General features: G+C 50.6%; 1 protein-coding gene across 6 annotated transcripts in view; it reads left to right on the forward strand.

Moving 5' to 3' along the window:
- The window catches only part of NUMBL (NUMB like endocytic adaptor protein), a 34,693-nt gene extending 19,814 nt beyond the window's left edge, over positions 1-14,879 (forward strand). For 5 of the 6 annotated variants that reach the window (XM_036346006.1, XM_036346000.1, XM_036346001.1 and 2 more), the window contains 4 exons: positions 5,129-5,318; positions 8,108-8,410; positions 11,591-11,713; positions 13,078-14,879. In XM_036346006.1, coding sequence (XP_036201899.1) covers positions 5,129-5,318; positions 8,108-8,410; positions 11,591-11,713; positions 13,078-13,715 — 1,254 coding nt within the window. In that variant the 3' untranslated portion in view covers positions 13,716-14,879. The remainder of the gene's footprint in view (positions 1-5,128; positions 5,319-8,107; positions 8,411-11,590; positions 11,714-13,077) is intronic. The other variant, XM_036346005.1, reaches the window with a different exon arrangement.
- The last annotated feature ends 4,283 nt before the right edge of the window (positions 14,880-19,162 follow it).

Below are 19,162 nucleotides of genomic sequence, written 5' to 3' on the forward strand. Positions count from 1 at the left end.
GAGACTTGTTTTGTGTCCTAACATATGGTCTATCTTTGTGAATTACCCATGTGCACTTGGGAAGAATATATTCAGCAGCTTTGGGGTGAAATGTTCCATAAATGTCAGTTAAATCCATCTGATCTAGTATGTCATTTAGAGTCACTGTTTCCTTGTTAATTTTTCGTCTGGAAGATCTATGCAGTGAAATCAGCAGAGTGTTAAAGTCCCCTACTATTACTGTATTGCTGTCGATCTTTCCCTTGAAGTCCTCTAGAAATTTATCTATATATTTAGGTGCTCCTATATTAGGTGTTCATTTGTTTACCAGGGTTATGTTCTCTTTTTGGAGCAATCTGTTTAGTATTATGTTGTGACCTTTGTTGTCTCTTGTGATGGCCTTCATTTTGAAGTCTTTTTTTGTCAGATATGAGTATTTCTACCCCATCTTTTTTTTCGTTTCCATTTGCATGGAAATTTTTTTCCCATCCCTTCACTCTCATCCTGTCTGAGTCTTTTGTTCTGAGGTGGGACTTTTATAAGGCAGCATATAATTAGGTCACATTTTTGTATACATTCAGCTACCCTACATCTTTTGTTTACAGCATTTAATCCATTTACATTTAAGGTTATTATTGATAGGTACTTATTTATTGCCATTTTAATTCTGTATACCTATGTCTGTCTGTCTCTCTGTTTCTCTCTCTTTCTTCTTCTCATTACAGCAGTCCCTTTTGCATTTCTTGTAGTGCTGGTTTTGTGGTGATAAACTTCTTTAGCCTTTTTTGGTCTGGAAGCTCTTTATTTCACCATCTATTTTGAATGATAGCCTTGCTGACTATAGTCTTGGTTTCAAATCCTTGCTTTTCATTACTTGAATACTTCATGCCATTTCCTTCTGCTTGTAGAATTTCTGATGAGAAATCAGCTGACAGCCTTATAGGAGTTCCTTTGTAGGTAACAGTTTGCTTTTCTCTTGCTGCCTTTAAGATTCTCTCTTTGTCTTTAATTTTTATCATTTTAATTATGATATGTCTGGGCATGGGCCTGTTTGGGTTCTTCTTGCTTGGGATTCTGTGCTTCCTGGACTTGTGCAACTTTTTCCTTCACCAGGTTAAGGAAGTTTTCTGTCATTATTTCTTCAAATATGTTCTCTAGCATTTGTTTGCCTTCTTCTTCTGGCACTCCTATTATGTGAATATTGTTACATATCATGTTGTCCCACAGCTCCCTTAAGTTGTCCTCCTGTTTTTAATTGTTTTTTTTCTTTTTGTTTCTCTGATTGAGTGATTTTTTTCTACCCTGTCACTGATCCAGTGCTCAGCTTCCCCTGGTCTGCTGTGTATTTCTTCCAGTGTGTTCTTTCTTAGTGCTATGTCATTCTTTATTTCCGACTGGTCTTTTTTCATGGTTACTATACCTTTTCTCATGCTGTTGAGCATCTTTGCCATCATTATTCTGAACTCTATATCAGATAAGTTTCTTAACTCCATTTCATTTAGCTCTTCTGCTGGAGAATTCTCTTGTTCTTTCATTTTGGGGTTATTTTTTTTAAATATATTTTTATTGATTTCAGAGAGGAAGGGAGAGGGAGAGAGAGACTGAAACATCAATAATGAGAGAAAATCATGGATCGGCTGCCTCCTGAACACCTCCTACTGGGGATCAAGCCCAAAACCCGAGCTGGTGCCCTCGACCGGAATCGAACCTGGGACACTTTGGTCCACAGGCTGACACTCTATTCACTGAGTCAAATCGGCTAGGTCTGGGGGTTATTTTTTTTTAATATATTTTATTGATTTTTTTTACAGAGAGGAAGGGAGAGGGATAGAGAGTTAGAAACATCAATGAGAGAGAAACATCAATCAGCTGCCTCCTGCATACCCCCCACTGGGGACGTGCCCACAACCAAGGCACATGCCCCTGACCAGAATCGAACCCGGGACCCTTCAGTCCACAGGCCGACACTCTATCCACTGAGCCAAACCGGCCAGGGCTGGGGCTTATTTTTTTATGTCTCCCCATTTTGAATGCCTGTTTGGGTTTGTGTCTATATTAGGTAGATCTGCTATGCTCTCTGGTGCAGGATAATGTCAGACACTGTTTCTGACTGTCCCTGAGTACCCTCTTTGGGGCTATCAGCAATCCACAGCTATGGCTCCCTCTGCTGGGGCTGGGTGTTTTTGGAAAGGAACAAGATTCTACACCGGGATCTGCTTTTCCTAGCCCCGGGCCCAGAAGATCAGGCAGAGTCAAAGCCTCCAGAGGTCTTCCTCTGCCTGCAGTCCAGTTGACATTCAGTATTGATTTGCCTCAAGCTATAGACCATAGGGTGGGGCAAGATGTCTTCCAACATGGTGGGGCAATTGTCTTCACCCCAAGCAAAAACTTGTATAGGTAAGACCTGTGGAGAAAGCTGTCCTCTGCAGTATGAGGGAATGACTCAGTACATGAAATCGGGGTTGTGCTCTGAGCTCCAACCCCAGAGACTCCAACCCTGGACTCTCCTCACACAGCTCCAGTCCACTCTGCCCTCCCTCTGCCCGAGCCCAAAGTGAGTGACTGCGCACGAAATGTTGTGTGTTGGCCCTTTAAGAGGGTGCCTGCATTTCTAGCCCTCTCTGACTGGCAGACAGCAACCCTACTGGTTTTCACAGCCAGATGTTCTGTGTGCACCTTTCTCAGTTCTGGTGCTCTGGGGTGGTGAGCCCAGCTTGGGGTTTAGACCCAGAGTTCTCAGTGGAAATTTCCCACAGCTGAGATATCCCACCCTTTAGCTCAGTGGTTCTCAACCTTCCTAATGCCGCGACCCTTTAATACAATTCCTCATGTTGTGGTGACCCCCAACCATAAAATTATTTTCGTTGCTACTTCATAATTGTAATTTTGCTACTGTTATGAATCGTAATGTAAATATCTGATATGCAGGAAGTATTTTCATTGTTACAAATTGAACATAATGAAAGCATAGTGATTAATCACAAAAACAATATGTAATTATATATGTGTTTTCCGATGGTCTTAGGTGACCCCTGTGAAAGGGTCTTTCGACCCCAAAGGGGTTGTGACCCACAGGTTGAGAACCGCTGATTTAGCTGCTGTCTGTGGGAGCCTGGCCAGCCCTGTGGCATCTCTGCATGTCCTACCAGTCTCTATGCGGTCTCCACTTCCTACCCTTGGTTACTAGGGTTCCCTCCGCTAGTCTTCAGTTGATATTTCAGGGTGGTTTTTCTGTATTTTAGTTGTACTTCCAATTTGGTCCTGGGAGAGTGTCAGTGTAGCTCCCACCATTTTTTCAGGGGCTGTTTTCTAATATGCAATCGGAATCCTGATTTTTCTTAATGTTACTATAATGAGTCAGGACTTGAACTATCAGCCTTCTTTTTCTTACTGTGCTTCTCTCTCTTTCTCTTTTGCCTTATCTGTCTTCACCGCTTTTCTTTTCTTTTCTTTTCTTTTTTGTTAATCCTCACCTGAGGATATTTTTCCATTGGTTTTTAGAGAGAATGGAAGGGAGAGGGAGAGACAGAAAGAAACATTGATTGGTTGCCTCCCACATGTGCCCCCACCAGAGCCCGGGATAGAGCCTGCAACCAAGGTACGTGCCCTTGACCTAAATTGAACCTGGGACCCTTCAATCCACAGGCTGAAACTCCAGCTACTGAGCCAAACCAACTAGGGACTTTTCTTCTTTTTTGCTTATACTTCCTCATTATTATCTGATTCTGATAAGGACTCAGATGATAAAGGTTTACCGTCAGGATACATCTTTCTCTATTTGCCGAGTCCTTGAACTTGAATGTCCTTTCCTTTCTCTGTTGCATCTCTCTTTTTTTTTTTTTTTTAAGATTTTTTTATTGATTTTATTTTTAGAGAGGTGGGGAGAGAGAGAAATATTGATGTGAGAGAGAAACATTGTTCGGGTACCTCCTGAACAACCCCACTGGAGATCAAACCCAAAACCCAAGCATGTGCCCTGACCTGGAATCAAACCAGCAACCCTCCAGTGCATGGGACAATGCCCAGCCATCCAAGCCACACTGCCAGGGCTCAGTTGCATCTTTTGACTTCTTTATTTTTTTTTAAACTCTCCCTTCTGTCTGATTCACTCTCTAACATAGAACTTTCTGTAATTAATATGAATGGTTGCTCTTTTTCTTTTTGTAAATTCACATCTTCAGACTCTGAAGAACTGCTGGAAGAATCAGAGCTTGAAGAAGATTTCTTCTTTTCTTTTTTCTTGCTCTGTCTTCTTTTGGCTGAACTCCCATTTCCACTTAATTATTTCTCCCTGGTCTTTTTCTTGATCTTTCTTTCAGTTCTCATTCATTTTTTTCTTCAAATTTAGTTAATTCCTTGGAGCCTGTCTTTTTCTTTTCTAGTTGTCGTTTCACTTCTTTCCAGGTAAGCCTCGGTTGATTCAGGTAATTAGCTTGGATCGTTGACCCTGAAGACTGGATTGAACCCTTTGAACTGGCCATAGCTTTTGGGACTATATAAGCCTCGTGGTTGTCCCATTTCCCTGTGGAAAAACACATGCTGACCATAAGCCTTAGGTATACTTTTGCTGAGTTTTGACAACTGCATACACCTGTGGAACCCAAACCCCTGTGAAGTTCTAGAACATGACAACCACCCCAGCCCATCCCCCTGCCCTTCCCAGTCCATCCCCACCCCACCCCCTAAGAAAGAGCCACTGCTCTGACTTTTTTCACCATGGATTAGTGTTGCCTATTTTAGACCTTCATGTCAATGGAGGTCTACAGTATTGCACTCCTTTTTTATTCCCATCCCCCACCCCTTCTCTTTGACGATCATCAGCTTGTTCTATATATCTATGGTCTGTTTCTGTTTTGTTTTGTTTGTTTGTTTTCTCTGGATAAATAGCCAGAAGTGGAATTGCTGGGTCGTATGACAGCTCTGATTTTAATTTTTTGAGGAATCTCCATAGTCTTGAACCCTTGTTGCTGGCTTTCTGTTTTCACTCAGGGCTGTCATTTGTGTCCCTCGGTGCAGGTGTTCACTGAGGCCCGAGCGGCGGAGGGATGGTCCGGGGTCACCCAGCACCTGGGAGCTGGGACCCAGGGCTCCTGGTGTCCAGTGTGCACAACTCAGCACCTCCAACCCTGGCCCCACCCTCTCCTCACAGGGCGAGAGGCTGAGCCACGCTGTGGGCTGTGCTTTTGCTGCCTGCCTGGAGCGGAAACAGCGGCGGGAGAAGGAGTGTGGGGTCACGGCTACCTTCGATGCCAGCCGCACCAGCTTTGCCCGCGAGGGCTCCTTCCGCCTGTCTGGGGGCGGGCGGCCCACTGACCGAGAAGCCCCGGACAAAAAGAAAGGTGGGTCTGCCCAGACGGCAGGGCACGGAGTGGGCCCCGGAGCCGCGGGTCCGGTTTGCAGGGAAAGCCGCGGCGGTACCGGGGCTCCACAGTTCACAAAGCAGAGCACCAACCACAAAGTTTGGTGACAGTTTATAAAGCTCATTTAGTTAGAGTCCTTTGGGCAGTATTCTGCGGGCCACAAATCCCAGCAAAGTTCACAAATGGCTCTATTGCCTGCCAACTCAGGGAGGTGCCCAGGCTTTTCAAAGTGCGTGCAAAAGAATGAAATTGAAAATACAGAGTAATCAAATGTAGTAAGGATAAGCATAGCTTACTGATGTTTTTATTTCATTTTATGTATGTTTGTACGTGGAATAGGTTAGCATGTAAAGGTATTTCTTACTCTGGTTGCCATCAAGCAAGTTTGCTAAACATCTGATAGACATTCTAGGTGACTGGCAAATACCTTTGTAAATTGTAAAAAAAAAAAAATTTTCAACGTAAGTGTATTATATGCTCAGTCACAATGTGACTTAATTTTTCTTTTCTGCAGATTCTAGTTTTAAGATTTTTTAAAAACATTGCTTAAAATTGACAAAGAATTTCCCATTGGGAACCTGTTCCAGATTAAAGGGGACTAATGAGATTTGACAAGTATTATTAAATGCAGTGTGTGGTCCTGCACATATGTAAAAAAGAACGTCTATAAAGGACATGATCTGGACAGTTGGGGAAACTGGACTACGGCCTGCAGATTGGCTAATAGTATTGTACTCATGTTCCGTTCCCCACGTGAGAAATTACACTGTAGCTGTGTAGGAGACCGTCCTTGTTATTTGGAGGTACATGCTGAAGGCTTGGGGTTAAGTTGTCTGAAAGTTACTCTTTTTTGGTTTTTGTTTTTTTTTTTAGAATTTCTCTTTATTTTTAAAAACTATATCTGTATTGATTTCAGAGAGGAAGGGAGAGGGAGAGAGAAATAAAAACATCAATGATGAGAGAGAATCATTGATTGGCTGCCTCTTGCTGGGGATCGGCCCACAACCCAGGCATGTGCCCTGATCGGGAATTGAACCATGACTTCCTGGTTTATAGGTCAAGGCTCAACCACTGAGCCATGCTGGCCACACTGAAAGGTACTCTTAAATGGTAGGGGGAAATTATAGAAGGAGGGAGAGAGCACATATGATAACATGTTAACACTGGGGACCTTAGGGGAAGAGAGCCTGCACGCCTGCCCGGCTGGTGTGGCTCAGTGGATTGAGCATTGTCCCGTGCACCAAGAGGTCACTGATTCAGTTCCCGGTCAGGGCACCTGCCCGGGTTGTGGACTCAATACACAGTAGGGGGCGTGCAGGAGACAGCCAATTGATGTTTCTCTCTCATCCATGTTTCTACCTCCTCTCCCTTTCTCTATCTAAATATCAATAAAAACATTTTTTTAAAAAAGATAGGAAACATGCACACTCATTGTTCCATTAAAACATCTTTTCTATAAGTTTAAAATAGTTCTAACAGAAAAGTTAGGAAAGCAAATTTTTTAACTAATTCTTATTGCTTTATCAATAACATTCTTTTTAAAAATATATATTTTCATTGATTTCAGAGAGGAAGGAAAAGCATGGAACATTTACTGCCTCAGCTGACCCTCTCAGGAGGCCCAGTGTGTGTGTGGTTGGGGGGGGGGGGGTTATAGTGCAGAAGCTGGAGCCCAGAGAGTGAAGGGGTGGGGGGAGGGACACTTCCTAAGGTCCCTAAAGGGGGTTTGGGGGGGTAGAGGTGGTTCCTGGTTCCAACCTGTCCCAGGCTGTCACCTGGCCAGGCCTGGGTGAGAGCCTCACGGCCTCAACCCGCAAGATGGGAGAAGAAATGCCAGGTGACCTCCCTGCCCACTCTGGGCCTGAGTTTAAGCTCCCTGGCATTCAGGCTACAGCTTGGGTGAGGCCCTGATTGGAGTGTGTGTGTGTGTGTGTGTGTGTGTGTGTGTGTGTGTGTGTGTTGGCAGGGGTGAGGGGACCCTGCCCTGGAAGAGCAGGCCTTGGGTAGTCCCAGAGTGGAGGGAGACCAGGCTGAAGGGCTGGAGAGATCTGGAAAGCTCCCCAGAGGAAGTGTGTCAAGCTGGGTCTACTGGAAGGATGGGTAGCAACTGGAGGGAGGGAGGAGGTAGTTGAGGTGGGAAGAATGGTGGGAGGTACAGAGACGGAGAGACGAACAGACAGAATGATAGAGGAGACAGCATGACGTGGGGAGACCAAGCCAGAGGGAGAGGCAGGTTAGGGTAATGGGACCACCAACCCCAGAGTCGGCCTGCCTCTTGCTAGCACTGTGGCTTGGGCAAGTCACTTACCATTGCTGGGCCTCAGTTTTCACCTCTGTAAAATGGGGACACTGGTAGTATTGACCTCAAGGGGTGGTTTTGAAGATTGAATGAGTTAGTAATTGCCAGGCACTTGGAACAAGGCCTGATTCATTGGTCATGCACCAAGCAAGTGTCCATTACATTAGTCAGAAAAGGAGATAGAAGGGCTCAAAGGGGAAACGGGGAACAGCACAGGAAAGAGATCAGTGGCAGAAAGCTAGCAAGACACAGAAGGTGAGGTTGGGGTGAAATTCCTCAGTGGCTTCCTGGGGAAAGCGGTCTTGACTTGGGTGGGGGTGAGAGACATTTACGGCCCTGACCAGTCTGTGTTGAGGGCAGGAAACACTGGGTGAGGAAGGCAGCGCGGGGAAGGACCAAGGGGGCCAGGTGGGGAGGCCTCTGATGCCAGGGTGAGGTATCTGACCTCCGTCTCCCGTGTCTCCAACAGAGGCGGCAGCTGCCCCCACTGCGGCTCCCGGCCCTGCCCAGCCTGGGCGCGTGTCCCCGACACCAGCCACCACATCCCCTGGTGAGAAGGGTGAGGCAGGCACCCCCGTGGCTGCAGGCACCCCCGCGGCTGCCATCCCCCGCCGCCATGCGCCCCTGGAGCAGCTGGTTCGCCAGGGCTCCTTCCGTGGGTTCCCAGCGCTCAGCCAGAAGAACTCGCCTTTCAAACGGCAGCTGAGCCTGAGGCTGAATGAGCTGCCGTCCACGCTGCAGCGCCGCACTGACTTCCAGGTGAAGAGCACAGGTGAGCCGGGATCAATTCCACTGGCTGTGAGGGAGATAGAGAACAGGGGGTGGCCACCACGATGGATTAGCACTGTCTGCCGTGCACACAGATGAGAGGTGGAACACGTTGTGATCAATTAGCAGTGCCTGCCACGGACTAGAGAGAGTAGAAATCATGATCCATTAGTAGTGTCTGCTATGGACAAAGGATAAAAGAAAGGTGGCACAAATCATGATCAATTAGCTATGTCTGCTGTGGTTAGGGAAATGCAAGAGGGGCCTCCATGACTGATTAGCAAAGTGCTGTGGACAAGGGGAGGAGGGCAGCTGCACCGATGCCAGGATTTTGCTCAGGAGGAGACTGAGGCACCAGCCTTTGCCAGTAAAGCCATGAGATCTGGCCGCGTGAAGAATTCAGGCTGAGTCACAGAGGATTGTGATGGTTGGCAATGCCTGCCTGGGGCGGGGAGAATAGAGTGATGGCTTACATCATGAGCTCCTTCCAATGTCTGCGTGAGCAAGAAAAAGGAAAAGGTGGCACACCACGTGAATGATTAGCAGTCTGCTGTGGGCAAGGGAGGAAGGGAGAGCAATAGGAGTGCTGTGTTTTCACCCACGGAGAGACGGCCAGAGGAAAGGTGAAATGGAGGGCACAGGGAGCGTGGGAATCGCAGGGTCAGGGAGCATGGTGGTGGCTTTGTGATGTCACTTGAGGGCAAAGGACTGGGCCAGGGCAGCACCCACCATCGTTGATTAGCAATGTCTGCCACGGGTGATGCTGGGAGAGAGGCCATTTAAATGTCCTATTTTGCTTGGAGGGAAGATGGAGTCACAAGGATCAGTCCTGTCTTCCAGGATTTGGCCTGTAGAGGCCAGAGCCAGGTGAGGGGAAAGCATTGTGTTTGATTACTCATGTCTGCGATGTGCCCAGGAAAGGAGAAAGATGGTATATGTCATGATGTAAAGCAGTCTGGCCCAGCGGGTGTGGCTCAGTGGTTGAACGTCGACCAGTGAACCAGGAGGTCATGGTTCGAACCTGGTCAGGGCACATGCCCAGGTTATGGGCTCAATCCCCAGTCGGGGGCATGCAGGAGGCAGCTGATCAATGATTCTCTCTCATCGTTGATGCTTCTATTGCTCTCCCTCTCCCTTTCCTTCTCTGAAATCAATAAAAATATATTTAAAGAAAAAACAAGGCAACAGCTGCGGTGAGAAAGGGAGAGGAGAGGTGGTGTGGTACCACGTTTTGCACAAGGGAGACAGGCGGGAGGGCGGCCTTTCCTCCCAGCTGCCGGTGAAGTCATGTGGTCTGGCCTGCTCCCCTGCTCCAGACACCTCACCGGGACACCTACCCTCACAGCCTCAGGGACTGGTGTGGGAGGTGTTGACGGGTGTCCAGGAGGCTGGGCTACTCCAGAAGGTGACGGCTGGGCAGATGCCAGGGCTTGTTGAGAATGACTGGCATTCACCCCTCCGTGTCCGGCAGCATCCCTTTTTTGCTGTCCTCTTACAGCCTGACAGTAAGCTCACCCCCAGGGCTGTCACACGTGCTCCCTGGAGGGGGCAGGCTTCCCAGGCTTTATCTGAAAGCCTCACACTCCTGTAGCCAATTGCTCATTTGCTTAGACGTGACTTGCCACACAGAAATTTCACCAACTCACACAGATGTTCCAGTCAGTTGCACACTTAGTCAAGTGCACACCAAAGTCACACAGAATTGGAAGTTGCAGGTACACCCCCATTCATGCACACTTGGAATCACACATGCAGATGTATGCATGCTTGCATACATGTTCACACATCATGCAGGCAGAGTGGCTCACACTTGGGAATCACAGTCAGGTCACCACACACTGGATTTCAGTCGCACTCAGATGCCACATCCTCTGAGGCTGCATGCTCATTCGGACTCACACACGCTCCTCATGTAAATGACCTGGAAGCCATATACCCCCCCGCCCCCCCCCCGCTCCCCTGCTGACTCCTCCAGTCCGTTTCTTCCTCATGCTCATTGGAGCATCACCCCTGTTGCCGAGCTGGCACTTGCCGCCCACACCGCTGTGTATTCAGATCGTCCCTTTGCTCATCTCAAGTGCTCTTGAGGCCCCACATCTGCTCACTGTCTCCCTGGCACAGCTGTGTCTCTGCCCTCGGGATACGTGTTATAGGCCGGGGTGGACAGGGCTTCATTTTGCCACCCAAAGCAGGACAAGTGATCCCCAGCCAGTGAAAAACAGTGGCCCACATCCATTCTCACTGGTCAGTGCTCTCGCCATCTATGTGGTTAAATATATTTTTTAAATTAATATATGTTTTTATTTTTAAAAACATAATTGTATTGGTTTCAGAGAAGAAGGGAGAGGGAGGGACAGAAACATCAATGAGACAGAATCATTGATTGGCTGCCTCCTGCACGCCCCCTATTGGGGCTCAAGCCTGCAATCCGGGCATGTGTGTGACCTGGAATTGAACCGTGACATCATGGTTCATAGGTTGATGCTCAGCCACTGTGCCACGCTGGTCCGGCACTATCTGTTTTTAAACAGTTTAAATATTTCTTCTGGTTTGTAGCTATAGACAGGTCCTCCTTGAGGTCCCCCCTTGATTTGGGGCCCCTGTGACTGCCATCCAACTGCTGGGAAAATGTCCCAGGGCCAAGAGACCGGAGAAAGAGGCTGATGACTCCATCACTGCACCAGGAGTTGATTAAGGGAATTTACTTACGAGGCACATCGTGGACAGAGGCCAGATGACACGAATAACCTCTCTGCCACAGGGCAGGCGCTCAGAGGTTATACGGGACAGGGCAGGATGGAAGGGTGCAGGGTGTGACCTGCCCCAGGTAAGGGGAAACCACTTACACGCTTGCCTGGGCCGGGCGGCGACCTGTTCCGGGAACAGCACACCTGGGGCAGAGGAGAGGTCTCTCAGGGGGTTTACAGGACGCAGCCTCAGTTCTGGCTCTGACCTGGCTTGTGGGTCCAGTCCAGACTATCAGTACCCAGTGTCACACACTCCTTGCACCACCCAGTGTCACACACACACACATGCACAGAGTTATCATTTTTGTGACCATGGCCACTTAGTTGCTTAGTTACCACCGACCCAACACACCTTGTGAGAGGAGCACCTGAGGGCACAGGGGTCAAGAACGGGGTCTGGGACTATCACTGACCTCCGCCTCTCCCTGACCTCCCAGTGCCTGAGATGGAGCCGCCTGGGGCCAGCGACAGTGACAGCATCAGTGCTCTGTGCACACAGATCAGCTCGTCTTTTGCCAGTGCTGGAGTGCCAGCACCAGGGCCGCCGCCTGCCTCCACAGGTGAGCCCAGCCCTGCCTGGGGTGCCCCCTGCATCCCCTTGCCCCACTCAGGGTCACCGCAGGGACTCCAGGGATCTTGGAATCCCACAGGCTCAGGACCGTGGGTCATCTTAGAGCTCTGGGAGCACCTTAGAACCAAGGAATCACTTTGTTTTTTTAATCCTCACCCAAGGATATGTTTTTATTGATTTGAGAGAGGAAGGAGGAGAGAGAGAGAGAAACATCAACCGGCTGCCTTCCGTACGTGCTCCTACCAGGGATTGATCCTGCAACCTAGGTATGTGCCCTGATCAGGAATCGAACCCACAACCTTTTGGTGTATGGGACGATGCTCCAACCAGCTGAGCTACCCGACCAGGGCCCCATGGGATCATTGTTATTTTCCTTTTATTTTTAAATATGTTTTTATTTCAGAGAGGAAGGGAAAGGGAGAGGGAGGTAGAAACATCAATGATGAGAGAGAATCATTGATTGGCTGCCTCCTGCATGCCCCCTACTGGGATCGAGCCCACATCGGGGCATGTGCCCTGACTGGAAATCTAACCGTGACCTGCTCAACCACTGAGCAACACCAGCTGGGCCATGGGATCATTTTTAAACCTTCCTGTCTTAGCCTGGCCGGCGTGGCTCAGTGGATTAAACATTGTCCGTGCACCAAGAGGCCTCCAGTTCAGTTCTGGTCAGGGCACATGCCCCGATTGCAGGCTCCATCCCCAGTAGGGGGCGTGCAAGATGCACCGATTGATGTTTCTCTCTCATCAATGTTTCTGTCTCCCTCTCCCTTCCTCTATATCTAAAAAATCAATAAAAACATACATTTTTAAAAAGACTTCCTGTCTTAGAATAATGAAAGTCAGAAACCTCTAGCCTTAGCCTCACAGGATACTGGAATCTAACCGACTTGGGGCCACGACCCTGGAGTCTCACAGCTTTAGAGAGTGCTCTCAGCGCAGTGGAATCGCCTCACCTCGGGCGTGTGGTGGAACCAGGAGAGCACCTTAGACTTGCAAACAATGTAAATTTAAAGCTCTTAGAAAACAGAAACTTAAAGCCATCGAACCTTACTCATCATGTTAGAATGAGGAGGATCTACGGAGCCTTAGAATCTTAGCCTCCTAAAACAAAACATCCCGAGTATCAGAGCCAAGGGCGCTATTAAACATAGGTAATAGCAGGTGATTGATGGTCAGCCCTGCCTGTATGTTTCCCATCTTGGGGCCTCAGAATCCCAGAACTGGGTGTTCTTAGCACTGCAGAACTGCTATGTGGTCCAGGACGGATTCAGGCCTAGTTCAGAGTCTGACCCCAGCCTCGGGTTCCTTCTGACGCAGCCCTTGCACTCACCTGCCCTCTCCTCTGCCCAGGGACTTCTGCCTGGGGCGAGCCCTCCGTGTCCCCGGCAGCCGCCTTCCAGCCCGGGCACAAGCGGACCCCTTCGGAGGCCGAGCGGTGGCTGGAAGAGGTGTCGCAGGTGGCCAAAGTGCAGCAGCAGCAGCAGCAGCAGCAGCAGCAGCAGCAGGTGTCCGCGGTGCCTGCCGCACCCCCTCCCCTGCAGCCCTTCCCCGCCCCCGTGGGGCCCTTCGATGCCGCACCTGCCCAGGTGGCCCTGTTTCTGCCACCCCCACACATGCAGCCCCCTTTTGTGCCCACCTACCCAGGCTTGGGCTACCCGCCCATGCCCCGCGTGCCCGTGGTGGGCATCACACCCTCGCAGATGGTGGCCAACGCCTTCTGCTCAGCTGCCCAGCTCCAGCCACAGCCCACCGCCCTGCTTGGGAAAGCTGGAGCCTTCCCCCCACCTGCTGTGCCCAGTGCCCCTGGGGGCCAGGCCCCCCCACGCCCCAATGGGGCTCCCTGGCCCCCAGAGCCAGCACCCACCCCAGCCCCTGAGTTGGACCCCTTTGAGGCCCAGTGGGCAGCATTAGAAGGCAAACCCGCCGTGGAGAAGCCTTCTAACCCCTTCTCGGGCGACCTGCAAAAGACCTTCGAGATCGAACTGTAGCCCCAGCCGCCTGCCCACCCCATGATCTCCAGGCCCACACCTAGGAGCTGAGGCCCACCTCTCCCCTCATCTTGCTCCCTGGGGCTTCGCCCCTCAATATCCCTCTAACTCCTCCTCTCGACCACCCCCACAACCACTATAGAACCGACATTGTGACGCCCAGGTTTCCACAGGATGGAATTCAGGAACAGACCAGCCTGGCAATGCTCCTTCCCCCACCCCAGGCACGGGGGTGGCTGTAGTGCCAGGGAGCGCCCTCGGTTCAAGCTACAGTTTCCAGTTTCTGTTGTTGACCTTCCACCTTCCATTGTAGGATGGGCTCGGGGAGGGATGTCCATTTAGGGGCTCTCCTGGGCCCCACATGGTTGCCCCCCCACACACACAGCACAAGCAAAGGGCTTCCCTCTGCCCACCTGCTGCGTTCACTGCCAATGCTGTGCTCACCCTGTTAGCCCTCTCCCCCACTCGGCCCACATCTTCCTTGGACCAAGGTCTCTTGGGGGCAGGGGCCAAGTTGGGGGCCCAGGAAGTGAGTTTGGGGGGAGGGCAAGGAGATGCTCAGTTACCTCACGTTGGTGCCCCCTGGGGGAGGGGCCCAGAGGAAGGGAGAGGGGTGCCTGGCGGGTACTTTTCTATCTTTTATTTCCAGATTTTTTTGTATCTAAACTTGCAGATTTGTATTATACCAGGATAGCCAATAAAGGAAGAATATAATGGTGCCCCTCAGGAAAGCGGGATGTGTGTCTGGGAGGGACGGTGAGGTCACAACCTTCCTTCCCGAGGCGTCCCCTAAAGCAAGAGGGTCTCCCTGCATGATAACCCGAGTCAGAACGTAGCAGCAGGTAGCAGCTGGCCTGGCACGGAGAGGTGAGTAGTAAAGGGTGCCCACAATTAATCACCCCATTTCTGATGCTTCAGATTTTGAACCCAGGAATTAAAATTCTAATCTGCTGCTAATAAGTTCAGTATTAAAATCCCTTCAAGTTAACGAGGTTTGGAATAGTATGAGCTGGTCAATTCTTGTGTCATCGATTGTATTCTCTGTAACCGAGACCAAAGTGTCATTTGATGTGGCAGCATGTTTCAAGTCTGTCTTGTTTTGGGGCCCCTTGATATAATCTACCTTATATATTTTTAATTATATAAATTATATGCTTAACTCTATAGCTCTTTAAAACGAGGTGATTGATTTGGTGAAGCCCAGTGTTATCTCCCCATTGGAGGGATGGGAAAGTTGCGTCACTCTCCCATAGTCGTACCCCGATTGGTGGGGGAGCCGGGAGTCATTCCAGCCTGAAGGCCAGTTATTAACCACCGGCTGTGAGGAAACAGTCTAGGGCAGTGATGGTGAACCTTTTGAGCTCGGCGTGTCAGCATTTTGAAAAACCCTAACTTAACTCTGGTGCTGTGTCACATATAGAAATTTTTTGATATTTGCAACCATAGTAAAACAAAGACTTATATTTTTGATATTTATTTTATATATTTAAATGCCATTTAACAAAGAAAAATCAACCAAAAAAATGAGTTCGCCATCACTGGTCTAGGGCCTGCCCTCAGGGGTTTGCATTATAGTCCATCAGCTGTGGGTCCCGGGCCAGGAGACCCCACAGAAGACCCTTTCCTGACAGCCCTTCTCCCGGAGAAATGCCACTCCTTCAGGCCCGGGGCCAAGTAGCCTCCTCTTACAAGTGGACCCTCTTCCCAGGCCCCGCCCCCACAAATCCTTCCAAAGTTAGGAAGACCTTTGACCCTTCAGGCTGGGTCAGGAGCACTCCCCTCCCCCCACTTGGGTCCTAAGGGCCCTGGCTCCTCTGCCTCTGCGCCCCGTCCAGCCCTGACCCGTCCAGGGCAGTCACTGTCTGGTGCCCATTGGGCCGGGAGTGAGGGCTGGGCCTGGGCCAGCGCGGAGCAGGCATCTCAGCAATTCTCTGCAGACGCTGGGCTGGCCGTGAGGGCCAGGGGGGCCTAAGGCTTGGACAGGGACGATGCCACCGACTGGATGGATGGGGAAACGGCCACGCAGCACGCGGAGAACAGGGACAGAGCCAAGATCTTCTCGGCCAGAGCTGACCTTTACACACACACACCCCCCCGCCCCCCGCTTCCCCCGAGTCCCACAGACACAAGTGTCCCGGTCCGCGGCGCTCCCTGAGCCAATTCCCCACCTCCCTCCCTCCCTCGCCCGATGGGGACACCCCCAGTTCCGGTGCTTCTCCACTAACACCAGGGATCTGGGGTTCACCTCCCACCCTCCACGTCCCCGGCTCGGGGCTCGGAATAGACCCGGACAGCAGAGTCAGCGTCCGTGCCCTAGCGGTGACGTCGCCCCATCAACGCGATGTGGGGTGGGCGTCCACCGCGGGCTGGTTCGGCGCCCCTTTCCCAGTTCAGCGGCTCTCGCCACCCACGGAGCCGCAGTGTCTTCGGAAACGTTCGTGGCACCAGCGACCCCGGCCCTCGGCGGCTGCGGGCCCCGTCGGCGCTGCGGCGAGCGCGGCAGAGCAGCGCCCCCTTGTGGCCCTGTCCGCGGGATTCGGGGCGCCGCGTTCGCGGCTCCGGCCGGGAGTCCAGCCACGGACGCTAAGGCAGAAGTGTTTTTTAAAATTGGAGCCTCTGGCTCCGCCGTTCGCTCCTCTAGGAAGTCCTCCCTGACTGCTCCTGCCCCGGCTCCTTCGTCCAGCTCCCTCCCCCATCGCAGCCCTGACCCTTCTGTCTGTTGCCCCTCCTGGCTCGACCCCCCCCCCCCCTGCCTGTGCCTCCCCATCCAGGCCCCCCCGCCCCCCCTGTGCCTCCCCATCCAGGCCCCACCCCCCCGCCTGTGCCTCCCCATCCAGGCTCCACCCCCCCCACCCCCGTGCCTCCCCATCCAGGCCCCACCGCGCCCCCCACCCCCGTGCCTCCCCATCCAGGCCCCACCGCTTGGGCTGTCGTGTGGGCCTGTGAGGGCAGGGGCGAGGGCTGTCTTAGTCACCGCGGTGTCCCCAGTGTCGCCAGGGCAGGGCATAGAGTGAGGCAGGTGCCGGCAGGGCATCTCCTAAGAGCATTCATTTATGTCCCCAACCCATATTTTGCTTTGTTTTAATAGTTTAATTGAAGTATAATATACATTTCATAAGATTCGCCTGTTTGTTTTTTGGTGGGTTTTTTTGTAAGTGTATTTTTATTGATTTTAGAGAGGAAGGGAGAGAGAGAAACATCAATGATGAGCCCGGCCAGCGTGGGTCAGTGGTTGAGCATCGACTATGAACCAGAAGGTCACTGTTGGATTTCTGGTCGGGGCACCTGGATTCCTAGCAGGGGGCATGCAGGAGGCAGCCAATCAGTGATTCTCATCTTTGATGTCTCTGTCTCTCTCCCCCTCCCTTCCTCTCTGAGATCAATAAAAATATATTTTAAAAAAATAAAAAAGAAACGTCAGTAGACCCAGGACAACCGAGTTAACATCCCTGCCCTAGCAGGTCACCTCGCCCCATCAGCACAATATATGGCCCCCTAGCCCTGACCAGAGACCTGGCTGGAGGACAGGAGTCCCGCCCGTATCGGAGGGAACAGCCAGCGCTGGGAACATGAGGGATGGAGAAGGCAGTGGGAAATGAAGTAAAAAAGTTGGAGAACAGCCGAAACTGGTTTGGCTCAGTGGATAGAGCGTCGGCCTGCGGACTGAAAGGTCCCAGGTTCGATTCCAGTCAAGGGCATGTACCTGGGTTGCGGGCACGTCCCCAGTGGGGGATGTGCAGGAGGCAGCTGGTCGATGTTTCTCTCTCATCGATGTTTCTAACTATCTCTCTCCCTTCCTCTCTGTGGAAAATCAATAAAATATATTTAAAAAAAAAAAAAAGTTGGAGAACAGCTGCCCAAAGCAACCCTCCCAGAGACACTGTGGCAATAACAAACCACCCCACACATTTCCAAAGGTCTCCCAGGGTGCCCTTGGGTGAGACTCACAGCCATCAGCTGCTGGGAGCCAAGTGGAGTCTCTGCCCTCAGCCTTCTGTAATAGGATGTTGAATTGGACTTTCCCAGGACCTCCAGAATTGCCACCAGGGCCAAAGCTGAGGACAAAAATGGCCAACTACCCCACAGCCTAAGTTCAAGGTCACAGCCCACACACCTCAGAAAAGGATGGGGCGGAGAAGGGAGTGCCAGACGGTAGAGTTCTCAAGAGAGGAGAACTTTCCCTCCCCTAGGACACACACGTCGATATCTGCTGAGTCATCCTGAGTCCTGGCTCCTAAATACGTCCCCATGTGTCCTCTCAGAACTAGGCCATCCTCTCACCCACAGTACCATTGTCACACCTACGAACAGGAGCAACCATTTCAAAGGATGATCTAATATCCAAGACTGTGTTTTAAAATGAATGAGAATCTGGTGAAATTGTCATTAAGGCTCCCTGTAGCCTTAATCCAGAAGGAAAAAGAAAATTAGCATAGATAGCAGGTGGGGGCAGTCACTTAAAAACAGAAGGAAAATATAGAAGTCCCCTCTTATCCGTGGAGTTCCTGGTCCAGGACCCTCAGTGAATGCCTAAAACTGAGGAAGCCTAAAAACCTAAACATATTTACTATGTTTTTTCACACACACACATACATGCATACATACATACTACCTTTTCACCTAAAGGAAGCACTTGCTGCTTCTCTTTGGCCTGAATTGCCAGCATCACTACTCTTGCACTTTGGGGCCGTTATTAAGTAAAATAAGGGTGACTTGAACACAAGCCCTGCGAGACTGTGACAGTCAAGCTGACAACCCAGAGAGCTACTAAATGACTAACAGGTGAGCAGTGTACGCAGTGTGGAGGCGCTGGACAAAGGGACAGCTCAGGTGCCGTGTAGGATGGAGTCAAATGGCAAGATATTTCACCATTCTGTTTAGAATGGCATGCAATTTAAAGCATGACTTCCTTATTTCTGGAATTTCCCCTTTAATATTTTTTATCACAGTGGTAACTGAAACAGCAGACATTGAAACCCTGGGAAAGGGTGAGTACTATATCATGTTTTCCATCCCAAGGAATTGCGACTTGTCAATAAACTATTGCCATTTAGAATTGGGACTTGTAGGCCATGACCCAGGTAGATGGTAGTGGGCACTGATTGTCCAGAGGTGGGACTTACGTTGGTACCAAGCGAGTCAGACTGTGATTTCCAAAGACGGCTGCTTTCATGTCCATCCCACATATTTTTCTTAACCTTGAGACCCCTCCCATTCAGAAGTAGGGCTTGTGTGCCCTCTCTTTGCATCTGGGTGGGCTTGTGAGTTGCTTGTAACTAATAGTGTGTGGCAGAGTGGCATTGCATCACTCCCAAGGCTAGAACAGGAGGGGTGAGGCTGCCTCTGCCTCTTTTGAAACCCTGGCCCCAGGGGCCTGAGCTGCCAGGGAAGAAGTCTGACCCTGAGGCCACCACCAGGAGAGAAGCCCAAACTAGTCCACGCAGAGA

The sequence above is a fragment of the Myotis myotis genome, unplaced genomic scaffold (genome assembly GCF_014108235.1).
Source record: "Myotis myotis isolate mMyoMyo1 unplaced genomic scaffold, mMyoMyo1.p scaffold_m19_p_19, whole genome shotgun sequence".
Classification (NCBI taxonomy): Eukaryota; Metazoa; Chordata; class Mammalia; order Chiroptera; family Vespertilionidae; genus Myotis; species Myotis myotis.